Source organism: Trachypithecus francoisi, unplaced genomic scaffold, assembly GCF_009764315.1.
Source record: "Trachypithecus francoisi isolate TF-2019V2 unplaced genomic scaffold, Tfra_2.0 Lachesis_group14, whole genome shotgun sequence".
NCBI lineage: Eukaryota > Metazoa > Chordata > Mammalia > Primates > Cercopithecidae > Trachypithecus > Trachypithecus francoisi.
In genome coordinates, this window is record NW_022681459.1 from 16,654,027 (window position 1) to 16,677,478 (window position 23,452).

A 23,452-nucleotide genomic window follows, 5' to 3' on the forward strand; every position below is an offset into this window, starting at 1 on the left:
TTTTCTCAAAAAATAATAACCTCACACTTCGGAGTAAATTGAAGTCGTAACTCTGCTTTGTTTCAAGTTCTTTAAAAAAAAAATAAAGCACCCCAGATCAGCCACAAAAGACTTGATTCAAGGAACAAATATTTTGCAAAGTGTCCTCTATGTTAAGCACGGTGTTAAGATCAACTACTTGAGCTAGAAGCTACTAAAGCTCAAAGTTGCAATATCAGATTTGTTTCTCAGTATTTGTCTATAACTATTTATCTATCTACTTACTGGTTTATATTTGGTAGAAAGAAACTGCTGCAATCACTAACAGGTGATTTCCAGATAAGGATACTGGTGTTGGTCACTTTCATTTACCAGAGTTGAGAAGGTCATAGTCATGGAATGAAACTCAACAGCAAGTTTTGGGAGACCCTCTGAAGAGCACACACGTGCAACTGGCTCAGAACATGCCTCCTCTTGCCAGCATGTGCTTTCTTGAGACAGATTGAAACCAGTCAGTCATTCCTTTTAGGGGACTGGGCATCTCGTTCTTCCCTTCCTCATGAAATTCCTCTCACGTGCAAAATTTTACATAATACTTACAGCATTTTATAAAATATACTTCCCAGTGGTTTCCTTTAGGGATAAAATCTTATAATACCCTTGCATTTCACTTGAGGGTTTCATTGTAACTTCAAATACATTAGCTCATTTGAAATTCTCAACAAGTCTTCAAAATAAGCAGAAGAGATAAAGCTATTTATTATGTGAGAAAACTCACTTCGAGGTAGGATATTTGTGGAGGGGCACACACACATGCACACACATGTGTGCACACACACATGACACACACACAATCATGGTGAGAAATCCCAGAGATGTCATTACTTCTGCTTATTATTTCTGGAGAGTAATAGGGATTATATATATAGCTAATCATTTTCAGAGTTAAACCTAGAATCTAGGTCATGGAATGAAAATTATCATATGGTTTTCCAAAATTGGTTGATTCATTCAACATATACTATGCATTGATTGCTCATGTCTTGGTGGAGGTGGAAAGTGAGGACAGGGTTACTATATCTCACAATTTTATCAGTCTTTGAGGTCATGGAATACCTCTGCTTTGAATCCTTATTATTCTGTACAATCTTTATCATTGTATTTTCCATCTATTCATGGTCAGGGGTCTTGATGTCCATTTCTTAATAAGAATATTGGTTTTTTGAAGGCAGAAAGTGCTCAAGTTTAAGTTAGCTTTGGTGGCTAACACGGTTCCTGACACGGAAAGTTGTTTAAACATGTTCACTGAAGAAATTAATATTACTTAATCCCTTAAAATGAAATTTATTTTTGTGAGAACTGTATAATTGCAAGGCTTTAAGATGTAGTTTTAAGAAAAAACATTTCATTCATACTTATGTAATTGACATACAGACATTAGATTGGTGGTGGCAGTAATTTCTAAAGCTTAAAAATGTTTTGATCATTTCAGTCCAAGACTTACACAATCCACTTTGTAGATGAGAAAACTAAGGCTCATGGAAATTGACCAGTATAAGGCTACTCTGTAATCAATTTCATGGCCAGGGTTTGAGCCTGCACATGCGTGATTCTAGCATCCATGATCTTTACCACTTTGCTGTACTAATTCTGTTTAATTGGGGGAAAGTAAGCTACTGGCAGATTGAGACTTTTTGAAATGCAATCAATAACAATAGCTGACATTTATCGAGCACTTATGATATGTCGCGTGCTGTTCTAAATCCCTTGCAAACATTAAATTTTCACTATAACCTTTATTCTTTTACAGATAAAGAAATAAAGATATTAAATGGGACCCCAAAACTCATGGGGGGACAGGCAATATTCAAACCCATGAAGTTGGTGCTAGAGTATATGCCCTTAACCATAAAGCTGTGCTGCCTCTAAACCAAGTTATTGGTCTGATGATTTAATAGTCACAATAATAGTTCAATAAAGGTTAATATTCACTGATAATTTACTATGTGCCAGGCATTATAAGCATTTTACATAAGTCATCTTTTTTAATTACTGAAATTAAACTTTTGAAATAGGTATGCAGATAGGGAAATTGAGGCTTGTAGAGGTAGAATAACTTGCCTAAAATTTTGTAGCCATTAAGGGAAGGAGTGAGAATTCTAATTTGGGATGCAAACTCAGATTTCAGCTCATGACCATAGCCACATGCTATGGTGACTTGGGCTTTTTTTTATCAATAGGATATACGTTTTTGAAAATTTGTATCTGTATTCATTAATTCACTGAATGACCAATTTGATAGAGAAGTATAAGGACTGGAGTTCTAATAATCTGATTTTTCCATAAACTTAGTTTAGAAAAGATGGATATTCTTTCTCAAGGCGAGCTCCATATTGGGAAGGGCAATAAAATGATTCAAAATTATAGGTCTAATCTGTGCCTTTCAACCCAAAGAAGAAAACTGTTTATTCTAACAAATATGCTACCCCTTGAAATACAATGTTTTCTTAGATGGAGAAAATGTTTACATTAACTATATTATAGCACTAATGTACTACCACTGATTTTCCTCCCCCTTTCAGTTTTGTGCTTGAGGCCTGCTTACTGAATGACTGTCATCATTTTAGGTAATAGGTAACGTAATAGAAACTGGTTTATGTTTCAAATTTTCCTCTTCCAAATGTGTTTATGTTCACATTTTATATATATCTAAAGCCTGGATGAAATCACATTGCTCAATGACCCTAAGAAAATCTTTTTACCACAATCTGAACCATGAAATAAGCACATTGAAATCATACTTCTCCCCAGTACACAATGTTTTGGTTATTACAATTTGTAGTAAAGGATTAACTCACTGGGCTTAGGGTACTCAGACCTTGCACATTCCAAAGAGAGGACCGGCCCCTTGACTGGCTCTTGAGAGATAACCTTCAACTCCTTGGAATACCGCAATAAGAGCGTCATTGTATTCTTGAGGTCCTGGGTAATGTCAGATAGTTTATTTTAAAAATATGATTTATGATGAATGCCTCTTTTTGCTGGCCTAGGGCTCTGGGCCATGCTGTATCAATTTGATCTCCTGAAAGGCTGGATACTAAGTAACTAAGGCCAGCTATATGGGAGCTCCATGCCTATGTGACCGATCATCCCAATAAAAAACCTGGACCCCAAGGCTTGGGTGAGTTTCCGTGGCTGGCAATACTTTCTACTTGTCATAGATCATTGCTGAGGATTCAGTGCTGTTCATGCAACTCTGTTGGGAGAGGATACTTGGAAGTTCGTGCTTTTTCTGTGTGGACTCTGTCACTTTTTCCTTTGCTGATTTTACTCTGTCTTCTTTTGCTATAAATCTGTCATTGTGAGTACAACAGCTTTTCTGAGTTCTGTGAGTCCTGCTAGCAAATCATCAAATCTGAAGATGGTCTTGAGGACTCCCAACATAAGCCAGTGAGATGCCACCTCATCTTAGAGATGAGGACTAACAACATTACGTGGCCTTAGAAAGTCCTCGTACTTAGCTGTCTGCGTGGCATGGCACATAATTGTTGTTGGAAAAAGCAGGAGGACATTGGGGTGCTGAAGAGAGCTAATATTCAGAGATCAAATGGGCTGATCATACAGGGTCACACAGGTCCCAGATAAGGGTCCATCTTGGGCTATATGTGCAAGCTAAGGAATGTGTTTTTTGGAAACGTGGATTCTGCCATGATATTTCAGAATATCTCTTGGTTTTTTGTTTTTTGTTTTTTGTTTTTTAGATGGAGTCTTGATCTTATTGCCCAGGCTGGGGTGCAATGGCATAATCTCGGCTCACTACAACCTCTGCCTCCCTGGTTCAAGCAATTCTCCTGCCTCAGCCTCCCAAGTAGCTGGGATTACAGGCACCCACCACTACACCCAGATAATTTTTGTATTTTTAGTAGAGACAAGGTTTCGCCATGTTGGCCAGGCTGGTCTTGAACTCCTGACCTCATGATCCGCCCGGTTCGGACTCCCAAAGTGTTGGGATTACAGGCATGAGCCACCGTGCACAGCCTCTTGTTCTTTTATTGACTACAAATAGGCAAAACATCAGGTATCAAGTAAATTCAATTCTATGTACTAGAGGCTTCACATATGTGATCTAATTTAATCTGTAGAGTAACACTGTAAGGCGTTATTGTACAGATTTACAGATGAGCAGAGAACTGAGAGAGGTTAAATAACTTGCTCTTGGTCACTTAGTTAGGAGACATAGCCAGGACTTAACCCTAGGCTTTCATTATCTGGGAAGATTTTGCTTCTTGTACTGAATCCAGCTGCCTATTTTGTTTCATTGCTGGAGTAGCAGTGGATGTACAAGGTGGGAACTCTAGGACATCTTCCCTATGGGTCATGATTAAAGGAAATGTTTACAGGCAAGAGAACAGGATAAGACTACTGACTTAACTTTATGTTGTGAGTGGATGTGAAGAACTGGCAAGGCAGATATCAGATCAACGTTTGGTTGTTCCCCTAACTCCTGTGCAGTGTTGACTTACACACAATTTTCGTCCACTGAGAAGAATCCATTTGAGAATGACCCATTCTGTATTATCCCAGTCTATCCAAAAGCTGAAAGGTTGGATCAGCCCAATTGCTGAGAAAAAATTTAAAGATTATAAAAGAGAACAGAGTAGATTTTATAAAATTTACTCCAAACTTCTGTTAATTTTGTCAATTAACACTTTAGTTGATAAAACACTTTCTCTTTCTTTCTCAAGATTTTTTTAATAATGAGTTTTACTGTTTGTGAACTCGGTTGACTCAGTAACAATTTTCTTAACTTAATTTTAACCTAATTTTTAAACTAAATTTTTTTCTTTAATTAATTCTATTGTTCTTAAATCTTGTGTCAAGATGTTTTGGATATGGGCATGACTGACTTCTCTATTTTCAGATTTGAGTGTTTTGATAAAATCATATTATTTGAGGACTTTTTAGTGTATGAAATTCTAAGAAATGCTTAACAGTTAAAAATATTAGAGAGAAAAACAGATAATTGAATGGGAAATCAAAATACATGCATTTTTCTTATGCTTTTTTCTAATTTCCATATTCATCCATATATGTATGCACCACACACAAAAATATGACTATAAACAGTTACAGGGAAATTCACCTTGAAGAACAGTGGAATGAAGCATATGATTTCAGAGAATACAATTCTATTATAGTAATGGCATTATTTAAACATTAAGAGTGGCCAGTCTGTGACTAATTTTAAAAAAACACTATTATTTTAAAGTAATCTCTATTTTACTAATCATGCACATTCACATATATCTTATTTATAGGAACTCTCTGCACTTTTATGGGACTATTTCAGGGCTGCCTAAATATTTTTCATTCAACATCTTCAGTTTTAGTAGAAGCTTAATTCTTATTTATTTAGCGCATTAATTTCTTTATTAAATACACATTTATTGAAGGTGTACTTTGCGCTAGGCCTTTTCTAGTGCTGGGGAGAAAGCAGAGCACAAAAGCACAAAGCCTCTTTTTCATAAAAGATGCTTTTATGAAGTGTCTATTCTTGTAGGGGAAGGTACTAAACAAACAAATCAAAATATAACAAGTCAGGTCATAAGGGCTGTGAAGAAAACAAAAACAGGTAAGAGGAAAGAGAGAAAAGCCAGGGAGGGGGCTACTGTATGCTTCTAGGCACGTGGGCAACAAGTGCTTGACATGCAAGAATGAATGAAGGGCAGGGTCTGCTATTTGGACCCAATGAAATTGAAACCAAAGGACTTTTTATCGTTAAGGTAGAGAAGAAAGAGTTTAAATAGGGGCAACTTGACAGCAAAGATTTGTTAGCATTGGGCCTGGGCTTGGGGTCGTAAGTTTGCTCTCTTGGCTTAGCTATTGGTAAAATGGATGTCCTTTCATGCCCTTCAATGTCCTTCACCTCCCCTGACACAGTTTCCACATTCCCAAAGTAGCCACATCCAGCAGAAACAGAAAGAAAAGAGTCAAGTGCAAAGCAGACTCTTTGGATAAAAAAAAGTAAGTATTACCCTTCACATAATTTCAAAGTTATTATCTGTATGACTGTTGGATACAGCTCCTACTGGTGCTTGTATGCTATCACTTTTTTAAAAATTAGTATCGACACTACCTGATATATTGAATAGTTACTCTACGCACTTTTATAGCACCTCAGTGAGCTCTGGTAAATCCCCACTTTCCTTTTTATAGTTTATTATAATAATAAGTGTAAGAACACAGCCTAGAAACCCCTCTCTTAGTTGGGATGACAGTAAAAAGCTTCAGGCAGACCTAAAGGGCCTCTTCCATCCATTGGGACTCAACCTTGTCACACTTCCTGCCCATGGGATCACTGTTAACCCAGGACACCGGCCGCAGCTCTGGGGTGGCAGCATCACGTCATGCTTGGCCTGATTCCACATGAATTGCATAGGTCTGTCTCCTTCGTTCAACAATCTTCCTCATCTCAGTCAATATGAACGAACTGTTTTGTCAGCTCAGTATAATTGAACACACAGACTTTTTTTCTTTGTAAATTAAGCCATACTTGTGATGAATATTTAATGCTTGGCCTAAGTCCACAATCTATGTTAACAGTTAACATAGATTCAAACTGTAACTCTTTTAGTGGTATATCCCAAACACAGATAAAAATGATTTGAGATCTCATCCTGTGATGGAAACTTCATTGGAAGAGTGGGCAGAGGATTTTGAATCATATTTGCACTCACTGAAATTACAAACCCAAGAGGAATAAGAGAAAAACTGATCTATTAGCATGCTTCTCCCTCTGTCTCTGGTGTTCCCTCTCCCTTTCAGAAGTCTAGTATCGCCCTGGATATTCTCTGCTTGTTCCTATTCAGAGAAATGTTTCAAATCATCCCAGGGCTCATTTGTACCAAGATGCTTTCCATCATTATCTCTCAGTTCACGTTGAATATTTCAAAAGTTATTTCAGGTTTGAAAAACAGTTAGGGAGCCTGAACATGGAATCATCCAGAGCCACTTCATTCATTCATTTATTTCTTCATTTTCATTTGTTCTTCATAAGAAAAAGGGGGAAAAAAATCCAAGTTCTCTGTGAGATGATGGGTAAATTGCATCTTAGAAGCGAGAGTGTGTCTCCCAATGATAGGAATGGATAATAAAATCCTATGCCAATTTAAAATGCTATTACCTGCCTGCATTCCCCAGTATCTTTCCCCTTAGATGGCTCCCACATAGGAAGCATTTTTTAAAAAATTATTTCCTGCTATTTTCTTCAGCACCCAGGGAGCTTCATTAGAGAAATAAAGTGAAGGTAGGTACATTTGACAAGAGACAAATGATGTTAGGGAGAAGCTCTCTGATGAGGCAGTTCGCAATTTATCTGTTCAGCAGAGTATCTCTGCCTTGTCAGGAGGCAGGTCTGGCATCTGCTTCAAGAGCGACATATGGCTGGTGTTAAACACTGTCAGTTCTGCAGAGGTGAGCCTATACACATCCAGGACAGGAAGAGCTGAATACACCAACTGTTTGTAGATCCGGCATTTTTCCACACTGGCTCTGCTTACTGAAATGTGGCAGAAAGTGAGGAACACAAACCGGTTCTGCAAAACTCACAGGTATGTTGTTCCTCCTCTTCCCCAACCAGCCACCTTCCCCACGGCCACATTCCTACAATAAAATGCTCTTCAACTTGTCCTTGCACTGGTTTGGCTGATAATGGTGGCTACTCTTGTCAAGTTTTTTATCTGGGGCAAGTACATCCAGGAAGCTAAAAATAGCAGTTTTTGCTAGTAGCCAGTCACAGCCTTTCAAATTACCTAAAAAGCAAACTCTTTCTTCTCTCCTGCAAGTCAAGGCACCCACTGTAACACTTTTCTTGAACATTTTAAAGACATGTGTGATCTTAACCCCGAAGGAATTCAAATATTCTCGCGAGTGATTTTATTTGCAAATGACTTACTGTCATCATGCCATCCAAAAGACCAGTCTCGGGCCTGGGTGGGGCCTGCAGTCTCTCCATGGACCACTTCTCAATGATGGATGACACGTGAGGGTTGTCAATGTTAAGCAGCCGAAACCCGGTCATGTTTACGCCGCTGTACCTGTAGAGCTCCAGATCCAAAGCAAATAAGTCCTGCATAGTATCAAAAAGGATAAAGTGAAAAAGAATTAGCATTTCCATGTTTTTATGCAAAAGAAAATTAATGCTTGTAGCAGCAACTAATACAGTGATACCTTTTATCTGTGGTTTTGTGGTTCATGGTTTCAGTTACTTGCGGTCAACCACATTTGGAACATGTTAAGTGGAAAACTTCAGAAATAAGCAATTCGTAATTTTAAAATTGCACACCATTCTGAGTAGCTTGAGGAAATCTTGAGTTGTCCCATGCTGTCCTGCCTGGGACATGAATTATTCCTTTGTCCAGAGTCTCCATACTACAGATGCCACCTGCTCATCAGTCCCTTCATAGCTGTCTCAGTTACAAGGTCGGCTATTGTGGTATGGAAGTACTTTGGTAAGTCACCCTTACACTTCATAATGGTCCCAGTCTGCAAGAGTAGTGTGCCTAATTTATAAATTAAGCTTTATCCTAAGTATGCATATATAAGAAAAACATAATCTATATGGGGTTTGGCACCATACTAGATTTCAGACATCTATTGGAGGTCTTAGAACATGTACCCATTGGATAAAGGGGAGCTGCTATAGATTAAAACAAAATGGCAGCCATACCACACTATTTCAATAAAAGAACATCTTTCCCATTGTTTTCCATTCACATTCTGCCCTAAAACTTCTAGGGCAGTCATCAGTTTTCATTTTCATCTGTTTTATTTTTGCCGTACCTTTAGAGTTTGGATAAGTCAAGAGGAGGAATTTGGCTGTTGATAATTAGTACATCCTTGGTCACAGGCTGTGACATTCTAAAAAGCTAAGAATTCTGTTCCCAGTTTATAGCCTTTGGGGTATTGGAAAACGTACTTATTCCCATTTGGTTCCGTGCTTTTATTTTACAGATGAAGAAACTGAGGTTCTGAGTGGTGATGTGACCAGGACAAGAATAAACCACTGGCAGTACCCACTCTTCTCCATCAAATCTTGTACCACAGGCTGTTCCAGGTCTTGCCACAAAGGTGAAATTTGAAAACTGCATATGCGTTTGGCAGGAAAATCACTCCTGGCAGAAAAAAATCACCTCCTGGCTTGTTGAAAAGAACTCATCTCTCACACAATGAGGGCATGAAGAATGTTCACTGAACATAGGCTCAGAATAGGAACCAAAGGATTCTCTTCAGAGGATATGTTAGAGCACAAGGCTGCATGGATGCAAGAACATCTTAATAAGGGAACCCATTCCCTTTCAGACAATGTTTCAGGAAAAAAAAAGTTGAGCTCATCCTAGTGTTTTCTATTACAGTTTTTCTATTACAGACAAGGCTGGGTGCAAACCAGAAGTTTCTAAATTGATTCACATTTAAGACAGGCTTATGTAATAATTTCAACTTTTTTCTTATATGAAAAGACTAGATTAAAAAATATATCATTATCATTTCAGAAGAAACGCAACTTTCAAAATAACATTTAACAGGAAAAATACTTCCATAAAAGTTTCTTAACAATGTAACCGGTTTCTGAAAGTGCAATGCAAGACAGGACATTATTCATGATGATTACAGGTACTGAAGAGCAGCAGATTCAGAAACACTTCGCGATTTGCATTTGCGGAAGATGCATACAAATTTATTCTTTTGATGAACTCTCTCTTTCCCAAGATATATTTGGGTGAGGCAGTAGAACTACAAAAGCACAGCTCTGTGCTCCTAGATCAACATCAGAAAGGTGTACAATACTGCCTTTTAAAGCATTATATATTTTCTTCCTTAACACTAAGTAACTTTTTTTCTTTAACTCTTATTAATACTCATGGGCAAGAATGATAAGAACATAAAAGCCAACCAGGACAGAATGCAGATAAAATCAGAGGAAAAGGATGAAGGAAGCAAAGTTAAAGAAAAAGACCCAGGAAAAAATGAGTCCGTTAGTACACTCAGTGGATAGAAAGACAGTTAACTCCAGTCTCAGGAGGTAAGACAGAAACTTCGAGAATACACATGAACCCCCTCAGAGAATCAATATTACATAGATTTAACATGCTAAAATAAAGCACGTTAAACATGTGCAAAATTAGGTTGTCCTACAATTTAGGGTTTCCATGCAACAAAGAATATCGGAAGTCCAAAATCCAATTTGCTACATCCCCTTGTGCATGCAGAATGAGTGTTAGGGGTGAAGAGGAATAAAAGCGCACTCTTATTCATCCTCTGTGGTCTCCTAGCCTTGTTAAATTCCATTGTTGATATTCCTTCTCAAATTTCTCCCACACCAGCTCTTCCAGGGTGTGTACACCTGGAGGGGGTGGAAAGTTCCAAGGCAGATGGCCATGTCACCTTGAGTAACCCTCAGGTGTTCTTGGTGATGGGAAGAACCATACTTGTGAGCAGAGTAAGACACTTTGCAGTTCCCAAGTTTTCCCTCAGCTGTTCTCAAAGATGACATGATCAAGAAGCAGGAAGAGGCAGATGGGAAGACGATGCAAACCTTAGTTCAGGAATTTCTACCCTGTACCCACTTCCACCCTATGCTCAGTAGCAGTAATGATTTTGACAACTATCCCAAAGCATTCATTTCATGGTGTCCTCTGCACTCTTGAAGATAGTTGAGTCAGAAATAGAATTTACTACTTCGGATCCTTATTGTAAATTCTTTGAATTCCCCTACTCACTAGCTTGGCAGTTGAATTTGCTAAAATGGTACTGTTACTGAGTCCCCCAGAATCCAGGTCGAATTTAGCTGATGCACTCTTACAGATTAGAAAACGAGCTTGAGTCTGTGTTTCTTCTCATGTAAGAAAGTGGAGTGTGTGGGTGTGTAGGTGGGGAGGTGGGGGCTGTCACTGATTTCTGAACTTGACTGAATGAAAATTATCACATCTTTTTGATGTGTTAAATACCCTAAATCATTCTCCATGATCAGATAGTCTCTCAAAATTTAAGATGTCCTATGGTTTCTTTTGGGTTTCTAAGGCTTAGGACCATGATTTTTCTTAATGGTGCATAATGTTCAATGTGCAGAGCATCTCCAAAACTCCCCTTTTTGAAGGTTTTTCAAACATCTGACAGGTAACCCCTGGCTAACCCAGCTATCTACTGGACACAGGCAGGAAAGCCACATCAAATCAGTGAATGCCAGCCACACTTGGATGCACCTTCTAATGTATATAAAAATTATAGATGATGCTTTTTTATGAATAGTTTTTACTTTAATAGTTTCTATTTAATGGAGTTTTCATTTTAATCCCTTTCTGAATGCATATGCATTGATACAAGTTAAAAAAGGAAAGAAAGAAGCCTGCTGCTCAGCATTGCTGAATTTAGAGGATTCTTAGGAAAGTAAGGCAAGTCTCCATGACAATATTCTGCCTTTGACACTGGTGAGGCTGACTCTGAAATAACTGTGTGAAGACCTACCATGTGGAATACATTTCTCCCAGATGCACTTACCAAGGTTGTGAAAAAGTAGTGATAGTACTCGGTCATCATGCCCATAAACAGAATCTGCAAAAGAGAAATAAGGGGAAAGAATCAGGAACAGAATTATAATAAGAATGGGATAATTTCTAGGGTGACTACAAACGCTTGGGAACATAGAACAGGAAGGGACTTCAGAAATCCACAAACTCAGCAGATCAGAAACCTGAGGCCAATGAGTGGCTGGTGTGGAGCGGGCCAACTGACCTCCAGCCAACACTATTTCCATTACACGCTGCTTGACCTACATCAAAGTAATGGGTCTGATGATCAAATTTAAAAATAGTTTGGGCCAGGTGCAGTGGTGCAAGCCTCTAATCCCAGCACTTTGGGAGACCGAGGCAGGTGGATCACTTGAGGTCAGGAGTTTGACACCAGCCTGACCATCATAGAGAAACCCTGTCTCTACTAAAAACACAAAATTAGCCGGGCTTGGTGGAGCATGCTTGTAATCCCAGCTACTCAGGAGGCTGAGGGAGGAGAATCGTTTGAACCCAGGAGGCAGAGGTTCCAGTGAGCCGAGATCTCGCCATTGCACTCCAGCCTGGGCAACAAGAGGGTTTTGTCTTTCCCACTGCCTAAGTGTCTGAGCAATCTCATACTTAGAAATATGTATTTGCTTGATCTCCCTAGCTTACGACTTAGCATAATGCCACCCTCATTATGAGTAGAACTCATTAAATGTTGAATTGTCAATAATGGCATGTAGATATGTTTAAATGAAGATTTATAAATGAGTATATCTCCGAAACCTTTCTCTCTCCCCCTTTTCCATGAGTAGGTGAAGAGAGGATTCATTTATAGATAAAAGGACAGGGACTGTTCTGACACCAATTTCACACTGTTTCTTCATGCTAATTCTCAAATAGCTAAATAGCTACTGGGATCGGGATAGTTCCAGACATTCTGTGAGTGTGTATATTGTTTTCACTTTGTGAAAGAAGGAAAAAAGGAGGTGGATAAGAAGGACAGAGGTTCTACATTCATTAAACTGTGATCTTACTTTTGGAGTCCCAGAAATGGTGTCAACTGAGAAGAAGCTGCAAATGGTTTGGAGATAATTCTTTCTAAATATGAATAAGGATATCCCTTTCCTTGGATAGATTACCAAAATAACTATTTGGGTGCTTTTCTTCTCTTCTTTTTTTTTTGTCTTTGCATAGAAATCATACAAATGAAGAGAGAAGACATAGAAATCACATTTCCAAGGTAGTTTTCCCCACAACTCTGGTCAATTCTGGATGCAAGTAAAAATCCCCTCTGGAAGTTTTTATATCAAAGATTCTTAGACTCCATCACAGGGACATCCTGAATTAGGATTTCTGAGAGTGTAGCCTGGATTTCTCCATTTCACAGCTGTGTTTGAAAATCACTGCTCTATGGAAAACATGTACATTTGCATTACATAACAAAGACTTTCAGATCTTCAGTTGAAGAGATGGATTGTAAAGGTCTGGGGAAAGGCACCGCAAGTTATCAGAGGTTCTGGAAGGTGCCGAAGATATGTGAACTAGAATGATTTTACATGAAAGGGCATAAGAAATAAAGAGGGTATTAGATGACAGCACATAACCGTATGAAGACCACTCCTACACTTCTCAACAACGTCTCTACTAACGTGAAAACCAGAGGAATATTTAGTGAAATTGTAATGTCATGAACATGAGACAAATGACAGGAAACTCTGTCCATGAATCATCAGCCCACAGGATGTAAGTCACTCCTATAGTGACAACAAGACCAGGCACACTAAAGGATTTTTTTTTTAAAGGGTAGACTTGCTTTAGTGCCATCAATAACATTTAAGGCCATGCATGGTGAGGTCTTGTTAGCTGTTCTCTTATATCATTTGAGCATAAAGAGCTGGCCTGCCAGGGTAAGTCAGAAATCCTATTTTTCACTTTGGTCATTAGATAGTGTAATTGCAGCCAAGATTACCTCTTGAAAGGGAACTGAGCAAGTTTTATGTGAAGATATAGAGCTGGATATTAAGGTTTAAAATTTTGTTTCTGAAACTGAAAATAGAACACAAAGGCATTTGTGTTTATAGCTTTTCACTTGGGTAAAATTTTTCTTTTTAAACTTCATTATGGAGGCTTTGGATCCCCTGTTAAGAGAGAAGCAGTTTTTTAAACAACCATTTAACTAATTATTTTTATTATTGTCTTTTAAAATTCCTGGAGGTAAATATTCATTTGATATGCCTCTTAGTGTTAGAAAAGAGATATTAAAATGCAGCGAATAAACAGCCAACAGGCCAGCTGTTATTGCAAAAAGAACCCTGAGGTCCTCCAGGCACACATTTTATTTGCTGTAGTAGAAAAATCCCCGTTCGTTTTCCTACCTACTAGGTTGTATTAGTGCCTCCTGGTTCTTCCCTTGAATTTACTAGAAATGGAAATTAAGAAATGAATCCAGTCATTGATCATTGGCCTGTCAACTTTGTGGACACTCACCCAGGTGAATGAAAAACATCTTGATAAGAACAACAGAGTCAATAGCACCAAAGGCAGTGCTTTTAAAGCAGTTGTTCTTGTGATGGTCTTTAAGCTGGTTGAGACCAGTAGCCCTGTCATATAATTGTAGCATACTTTATCAATAAAATGTTTGCATTCCCCTTTTGATTTTCTCTCTGCATGTTGGTATTTCAACTAAAAGTCATTAAGGGATTAAGAAAATGTCACAGCAAAATAAATTTCAGTTTTAAAAACAAAAAGTATAATCACGATACGGGGAGTTTTCTAATAGTTCTTTGCAGAAATTACTTTTTCCTGAGAATGAGTAGCTTCTTTGAATTTTGATACAGTATTTGTCTGCCGAACTGACCAAGTGGTGCTGACCTAGGCAGTATGTATACTTTATTAGGGCAGTATTGCTAGGAACCATCTCTGGCTTTACTTGTCACAAATTAAATTTTTTTTTTTTTTTTGGCACGAAACACATCATGTCACACACACTAAAATGTATTAAAGGCAGCTATCAATACTGTTCATACGGATAGCATATTCCTCTGAATTGCTTCCACTAATGTGTTCCTCTAATAAGGCTCATTTCTTTTTTTTTATTTTCATTTTATTTTTGAAACAGAATCTTACTCTGTCACCCCAGGCTAAAGTGCACTGGTACGATCTCAGCTCCCTGCAACCTCCGCCTCCTGGGTTCAAGTGATTCTCCTGTCTCAGCCTCCTGAGTAGCTGGGATTATAGGCGCGCAACACCACGCCCGACTAATTTTTATATTTTTAGTAGAGATGGGGTTTTACCATCTTGGCCACGCTGGTTTCGAACTCCTGACCTCAACTGATCCTCCTGCCTCGGCCTCCCTAAGTGCTGGGATCACAGGTGTGAGCCACTGCACCTGACCAAGGCTCATTTCTTAATGGATTTAATCTTATTAAACAACTTTTGACATATCATTGACTTAGATTGACAGTTAAGAACAACCCAGCCCTTTTGTTAACATTATGTATCTAAAATAGGCAGGGTGTGGAATATCTATTGATTTTGGAAGATTCCTGGTGTGGACGTCATCAGTACTGTTTTTCCAGTTTTCCAACTCAAAGGGCACATACTAGGATTGCCTTTTCTAGTCTCTTGGGCTTGGGTAGGGGTATGTACTGATTCTAGCCAATGAAGTGGAGATGATTCTGACATATGTCACTCTCCAGAGATCTCAGTTCCTTAATATCACTAGCATTGTTATCAGTGCCGGAACAAGCTGTTCATTTTTGAATAAATACATTTTTCTGTTTCATGAATACTGCAAGTCATGTAAATTGTCTTGTTTACAACTTTGTTTTGATTGCTAGGAGGTTTAGGGTCAAAATTATGGGTCTTCCTTTGGCAACTAGTCAGGAGCACGGGGCGTACATTTTTTGTGTGCTAATGTTATCCAGCTTTATGTCTTTGTTACCTACTTTTCTCCTTTGTGCCAACTCTCCTCCCTTTTAAAAACATTTATTAGTTTGTTTCAAATATATTTTTCTAGGCAGCTCCAATTCTTTATAGAATAACGATATTACAAACAAACAAATAATCATGATTGGGACAAGTCAAATAATTTTTCCCCATATAAACAGGCGGAATTCTTCAGATCTGATGTAGCTGAGTTGGGTTAGAGTAATGAAAAAAAGGTTTCCAACAAAACAGTTTTTCCCCCTAACTCCAATGATCACCATTGATAGTTAATTCTAATCTATATTGTTACAGAATTAATTATAAGAACTCAAAAGACATCAATACCAAAAGACTTAAGCTCCTGCATTCTTAGGACCTTCCATTCCATCTAGATAACATAATTCTTAAATCAGAGTCAGGGGAGTGGCTTGTAAATGCTTTCTCCGTATCATGCTACTCTACATGGAAATACCATAAGACTATTCCATTGTTTCTGTAGCTAAAAAATAATTACTGCTTTATTTTATTTCGAGTAAATGGGTCATCAGAAGGCAGAATAAAAACTCAATGCCAGCCAGGCACGGTGGCTCACGCTTGTAATCCCAGCACTTTGGGAGGCGAGGTGGGCAGATCACCCGAGGTCGGGAGTTCGAGACCAGCCTGACCAACATGGAGAAACCCCGTCTCTACTAAAAATAAAAAAAATTAGTTGGGCGTGGTGGCACGTGCCTGTAATCCCAGATACTCGGGAGGCTGAGGCAGGAGAATCACTTGGACCCAGTAGGCGGAGGTTGCGGTGAGCTGAGATCAGGCCATTGTACTCCAGCCTGGGCAACAAGAGTGAAACTACGTTTCAAACAACAACAACAACAACAAAACCTCAATGCCAGCTGGCTCTTGAAAGGACAATTCTAAGGCCCCATTGTTATCAATATATCCTGAGACAGAGTCCTTGCTCACTGACAACAGTGATCCCTCATTGGTCCAGCTGCTTTCTGGAATTTTTGCCACAGAATGCTCATGACCTTGTTCACAGTGGTATTGACCTTCTTAGTCTAGTCTAGTTGTTCCTGGCTGTGATGATCTCTTAGATCTTGATGGGTGAAGTTATCACATACAGCCTGAGCAGCACCAAGGCCGTATTTTAGTTTGTCTTGTGAGTCCTCAATGAAGTCTAGGTAAAGATGACCAGGACGTAGTTCATAGGGGTCTAATGGCTGTGGTTGGTGACAGAGTCATTCTATAAAATACAGGGAAAGTCTTTGGCTCAGAGTCTTCCAACAACACGTGGAGGTATCTTAAGAAGCCTGCACCATGTTTCAGTCTGATCATTTTCTGGAAGGTAATGCAGAGCTATGGAGACACCAATGAAAAATTCCTCTCCACAAATTCTCAGCAACCATCACTAAGGGAAATCCGTATGTCACACATAATTGGTCTGCTGTTGCTATTGTGGTAACAGAAACTCAAAATGGAACCTGGAGTGCTCCTGAGCAACTTTGAGGTGTTCTTGTAATATTTATGTTTTTTTTTTATTACTGCTTTTTTTCCATTGAAAAATAGTCATCTTGGAAGTTTATACTGACTAAGCTGAAGTGTATTTCTCTTTTCATAGCCTTTCTCAATATCAGGATAAATTCTAAACCGTGGTTTAGAATGGTTTGTAATCAATAATTTCAAGTGAATAACTTCCAAATGTGTGAACATGCAACGTGGCTAAAATAGTGGTTTCACCTCAAGATAGAAATAAGGTATTTTTGGCACAAGAGTCTTCAGGAAACCAAGTGAATGATATCAAGTCTCTGAGCAGCAATTTTAAGAAGAAAGTTTGAGCTTCAGAGTGTAGCTCTTTTTTATTTGTTAACTATAATATTTTAGACTGCATCTATACTATCCTCTGAGCCAGATGCCTCTTTGGCCATGCAATTTTTAATGGTGGTCATCAGTAGAACAAGGTAGATATAAAACAGTCTTTAGATCAGCGTTTATTGCTATAGAAAGTACATTCATGCCACACTGAGTGATTATAGCTTACACCTACAAAAGGAACAGTGGAATGTACAGAAAATGGCATTAGACCCCACAAAGATCCTGATATACAGAAAGATACCCATCTCCTTATGGAGAAGGCTAAATAATTGTTCTCTAAAGATGTCCACGTCTTAATTCCAGAACCAATTAATATGTTCCTTTACATGGAGATGGACTTTACAAATGTGATCAAACAAAAGATTTTGAGATGGAGAGATTTCTCTGAGTTATCTAGGTGGGCCCAATGTAATCACAATGAAAACAACAGGGCCTTAAGGCAGAGAAGGTGTAAATGGGAACGTGTAAATGGAAGGAGAGGGAAAGAAGGAGTGTGACGCAGGGCCACAAGACAAGGAATGAGGACAGTCTCTGTAAGTAACAAAAGGCAAGAAGTTGGATCTTCCCCAGAAGCTTCCAGAAGAAAAGCAGCCCTGCTGACAAAATGATTTTAGATTTCTGATCTCTATAACTATAAATGAATATGTTGTTTAAGCCACTAAATTTGGAATAATTTGTTACAGCAGCAATGGAAAACCAATACATCTCATTTTCTCATCTTTCTGTGATTACGGCATATGAAATTGCCATAACCCTAACTCCAGTGATTGGTACATTACTGCAGCTTTGGTAACGTCAAAAACATGTATCATGTTTTTGGAAAAATTGACTTTTTTTTGGTTTGAAGTTGACAGCTTGCTAAATTTCTCTGTTTCCTCCATTCACTTACACGTATTAACCACATGCATGTACACAGGTGATAAGCTAACCACAAGTCTAGGGTTTTTCCTTGCATTTGAAAACTGTGCTATACGATTTATAAATCCAGCCCCCTTTTCTTCTGCCTCCAAGTTAAACTAAAGAAAAGCAAAAAGTATTCCACAAAGAGTTGATGAATTAAATAACTGTACTATTTGGAAGTTCTTTTCAGTCTTAACTCCTTTATAAGCTTCTCTACCTGGAGGTATGGTCTGCAAGAGAAAGGAAGCTCATACTAATAGATATTAATAAGTGGAGTGGAAATCATTGGGGTTGAGTTTAGCTTAGAAGATGATCCTACTAGAAGAGCCAGATTGCATCACCCAGGTGCACAACAGATGAGATTATGCTATTTAAGGAGGCCAGACTGTTGAGAACAGAGCAGGAAAAGAAGATTTCCCATGGCAGAATGAAATAGGCAATCCGGTAAATAGGAGAGAATGGAACTTTGGGGGCAATTACATGAATCTAAAAAATAACCTCTCTGCAACATCTAGGGAAAATTGGTGGAAAGATGATATGTAAGACAGAATACAGGGGAAATAAATTTTAACAGCAAATTATTGAACAAAATCTAGAAGCTGGAAGGTAACAGAATAGTTTGAATTATTATCTACCCCAGATGATTCAGTGTAATCTTTTTGTAATAAGCTTCTTTTATAATGATGTTCGTGAAAACTATACTTCAAATTTGCTTGAAAGTCACCTTCTGAAGGAGAGACAGGGGCGCAGTCATTAAATGGTGATCTTGCTGGTCTCATGAGATCTCTATTACCCAGTAAAGTCTTCATGAGTCTGCGCCCTGATCTTCAACTTTTTGGGTGACTTGACTTTGTCAACTTATCTGAAAATTATCAGGCTTAGAAAACAGTTTATATCAGTGTTTCTCAGTATATTATTAGAACCAACAAGAAACTTTTCCAAAATACCAATGCCTGAGCCTCATTCCTAAATATTCTGATTTATTTGGTCTGGGGTATGTTTCAGGCATTGATAGTTATTAAAAACTCCCCAGGTGATACTTATGTACAGCCAGTGCTGAGAACCACTGATTTATATTAACCAAGCTCATATTTTTAAGCTACAACAATAATATTCACAGTGACTGCTTGCTGAGTGCCACAGCATGATGTTCACTACAGTAATAGGTTCTTGACATTTAATTGGAGAGGAAGTGTTATTCCTAATTTATAGATCTGAGAGACAAAGCATAGTTATAGTATCTGAATCCAGGTTTGATTTCAATCTTGGGATCTTAGGGCTTTATTAATTTCTTAATTGATAATAGGAGGTGTAAGTGGCAGGAAAGTTAATAATTTGCACAAAATTCTGCTGGAGTTTGAGAACCCAAATAAAAGCATATGGTTATTTAAGACCAAAGTTAGAACCACAGGAGTCAAAGCTTTACCTTAAGTAGGATGCATCGATCCACCCACCAGAGTTTGTTAAGTTTCCTGTCTACTCGTGAGGGAGCCTCCTGTGTAAATGCTGGACCCAGCTGTGTAAGGGCCTTCTTTGGACGATATTCCAGGGACTAGGAGGTGCTTCACTCACAGTTCTTCTTCTGTAAGAATTCAGACCTACCTTGATCTCCTATTATGACATCCCTCAAGATATTTGAATTAATTAGATACAGTTTTTCTTGTGATTTTAAATCCCTTTAGGTCACATTTGGAAATAACTTTAATCTCCTTAATGGAGTAAGAAAGGATAGTTTCTAAAAATTTGTAACAGATTTTTTTTTTTTTTTTTTGGCTAAAAGGGTATATTAGACATAATAGATATTTTTGTAATAGATGTTATAATGACAGTGAGAACAGGTGTGGAGAACTCTGCACGGCATGCTAAGAAATGTGTCCTTTATTCTTAATGCAACATCCAGGGTGGGGAGGGTGGCACTCAGCAATTTCAAACATGGAGGTATAACATCAGATATTTTACTCAGAATGAATAGTGTTTGAGACTACGCAGAGGATAGTTAGGAAATAGGAGGGGAAAGGAACTTATGGCAGAGAGATCAATTATATTAGTACAGAAAGAAGATGATGAGAGATAGAGAAAAGGAGGTTGAATCTGAAACATATTCGGAGGGCAGAAAATCTCCAGTTTGCTAACTAATGAATGTGAAAGGCGAGGACAAGTAAGGTGAATTTCTTGGGTTCTGGCTGCAGTAATTGGACAAAATTCCTTTTTCTTTTTTTTTCCTTTGAGACAGAGTCTGGCTCTGTCGCCCAGGCTGGAGTGCAGTGGCCCGATCTCGGCTCACTGCAAGCTCCGCCTCCCGGGTTCACGCCATTCTCCTGCCTCAGCCTCCTGAGTAGCTGGGACTACAGGCGCCGCCACCTCACCCGGCTAATTTTTTGCATTTTTAGTAGAGACGGGGTTTCACCGTGTTAGCCAGGAGGGTCTCGATCTCCTGACCTCTTGATCCACCCACCTCGGCCTCCCAAAATGCTGGGATTACAGGCGTGAGCCACCGCGCCTGGCCAATTGGATAAAATTTCTAGTCACCAAGAAAGGGACAGAGGAGGAGAAACTGGTTGGTTGAGGGAAGAACGAAGAGGGTGCAAGGTGTTAATTCTAGCATGGAAATGTAATTACGTCAGGTGGGATCTCAAGGAGACTGGTATGTTAGGCCGAGAGGAGCCTTGGAAACCATTGTTATGATGTAGAGCAGGGAGTGATGTGAGGAGTTAGAATTGGGAAGCCAGTTCTAAGAATTGTACCACATCTGTAGTTTTGCCTAGACACAAGACTACTGCTACTAATGACAACAATAATCTTTAAGTGGAATATTTCATATATTGGTGCTGAGCTTAATGCTTTATATTTAATCCATTGTCACATTTAAATTTTCTCAAATAAGGTGACATACGTACTAATACATTGCCTTCTTAGAGAAGTGGAAAATAATGAATCACCAGATCCTTCACTAAATAATGATCTCATCTAATACATTAGAATTTTTAATGATATAGTAATTCCCCTTTCACCCCAGAAGATTCTTTGGCACACAGAACTCCATGGGCCAAAAACAAAAACCTGACACATAGTTTGGCTGGATAAATGGTGAAAGTTACATTTCACAGGATTACCCTTATAGCTGAGAGGATTTGGCTAACAGTCATGGGAAAAGTAGGAAGATTGATAAAATCTTGCATTTATGAAGGGTTGAGGAAGTAGAAAAGGTTAACCTAGCAAAGTAATTTTTAAACCACTTTACTGTGCAGGCTTCTTTAGAAAATCTGATGGATACTACAAACCCCTTTCCACGAAAAAGGCACATCCAAGAGCATGCACATTCTTACAATTTTGAATAAAGTTAAAGTTCGTTGATAAAATAGGCTTAAGATGTGCCCCAGCATACACATGTTCAAATACTCTTCACAATTTGTTCTAAAGTACCCCTGCTTCCACTGCAAGGAAATTTTTTCTTCTCTCCTACTATAGTCAAATGTTAATATAACTGGAATTAAGCATTAGAGTATTTTTGAAGCATACACATATACGGTTTTTCTCACTTCCCAATTCAGGTGGAAGCAAATCTAAGTCCTTTCTTAAAGTGACTTTTTGGAGGCCTTTGAGAATCCTCAAATGGATATCCTGGACACTAAGAATATGGGCAAATTGCACACACCTTTAGTAAATTGTTGGTTATCCACACGTGTCAATTAATCCTTGTATACATTTAATAATATACTCATATCTGTGAACCACTCCTTACAACTAAAACTAACTACGTGTTCAGGGAATATAAATAGATGTTAATATCAGCCTGAGAACAACATAATTAGGATGAGAAAGTAGCGCCAAAATAATTATATAACATACTACAAAGTATCATCAAATTAGTATAAATTGAGATTCATCATTATTACATTGTCAGGATTTATCCAAAGTAATGAACTTATCAATTGACTGGCTCAAAGACTATCAAAGGACTGGAGAAACTTTAAGAAAGAATGAACTGCTTAATTAATTTCCCATTTCTTTGAGGGCCTACTAAGTACAAGCAAGTTCTTTATATCTAAACGGTGGTAAGAGGATTCTTGGTCACATGTATGCATGGAAGCTCAGAGCTGATGGAAATATTAGCAGGCTTTGATAATGTTATTTATAGATGAGGTGACTGAGTTGAAGAGGCATCAATAGAATTTCTCGAAGCTGCCCGTTTACAGGATGTGAGCAACACGGGTGATGTGAACATCATACTCTGATCTGAAATTCCAGACCTGTCATTGAGTGTGTGACCTGAAGCCTCATGTTCCTCATCTATGACATAGACTATTTTGAGAGGATAAAAAGAGATCATTCCAGTCAAACACACAGCACATTATGCATGCAGGGAATACCAAATAAATGGTAGTTATTTTACTCTTTTAGGGAAAAAGCAGAACTTGCAAATGGGTCTCCCAACTTTCAGTCTAAGATTCTAGTCACCGTCCCTCACTGGCAGGAATATACCTATATAACAAACCTGCACATGTACCCCTGAACAGAAAACAAAAGTTCAAAAATAAATAAATACGTCATGCGTGGTGGCTCATGTCTGTAATCCCAGCACTTTGGGAGGCCGAGGCAGGCAGATCACCTGAGGTCGGGCGATTGAGACCAGCCTGGCCAACATAGAGAAATCCCATCTCTACTAAAAATACAAAATTAACTGGGCGTTGTGGCACATGCTTGTAATCTGAGCTGCTTGGGAGGCTGAGGCAGGAGAATCACTTGAACCTGCGAGGCGGAGGTTGCAGTGAGCTGAGATCACGCCACTGCACTCCAGCCTGGGCAACAAGAGCGAAACTCTGTCTCAAATAAAATAATAACTAACTAAATAAATAAATAAAAAGTTTTTTTAATTAAAAAAAGAAAGTAACTTTATGGTATTAGGCCAATTTGCAAGCATTGGATAGTTTTACACTTGTTATATTCATTTTCAAGGTCTTTCTTTGCCTTAATGGGGCAGAGATTTGGGTTTTTATTCTTGTTGCTTCCACTGTTGTATCCCCAACACCTTCAATCGGTGCTCAACAAATAAGTATTGAATGAAGGAATACATTTCTCTACGATATCCCTGCCACACTCTCTACTTGGCCATGGGACATTTGATATAATTTGCATTTTTTTCTTTTTTATTATACTTTAAGTTCTAGGGTACATGTGCACAACGTGCAGGTTTGTTACATATGTATACATGTGCCATGTTGGTG

The 23,452-nt window shown here is 38.5% G+C and overlaps 1 protein-coding gene across 1 annotated transcript in view; it reads right to left on the reverse strand.

Annotated features, from left to right (window-relative positions):
* The window catches only part of GRIK1 (glutamate ionotropic receptor kainate type subunit 1), a 391,857-nt gene that overhangs the window by 90,183 nt on the left and 278,222 nt on the right, over positions 1-23,452 (reverse strand). The window contains exons 5-6 of the mRNA XM_033232264.1: positions 11,536-11,589; positions 7,934-8,107 (exon numbers count right to left, since the gene is read on the reverse strand). Coding sequence (XP_033088155.1) covers positions 7,934-8,107; positions 11,536-11,589 — 228 coding nt within the window. The remainder of the gene's footprint in view (positions 1-7,933; positions 8,108-11,535; positions 11,590-23,452) is intronic.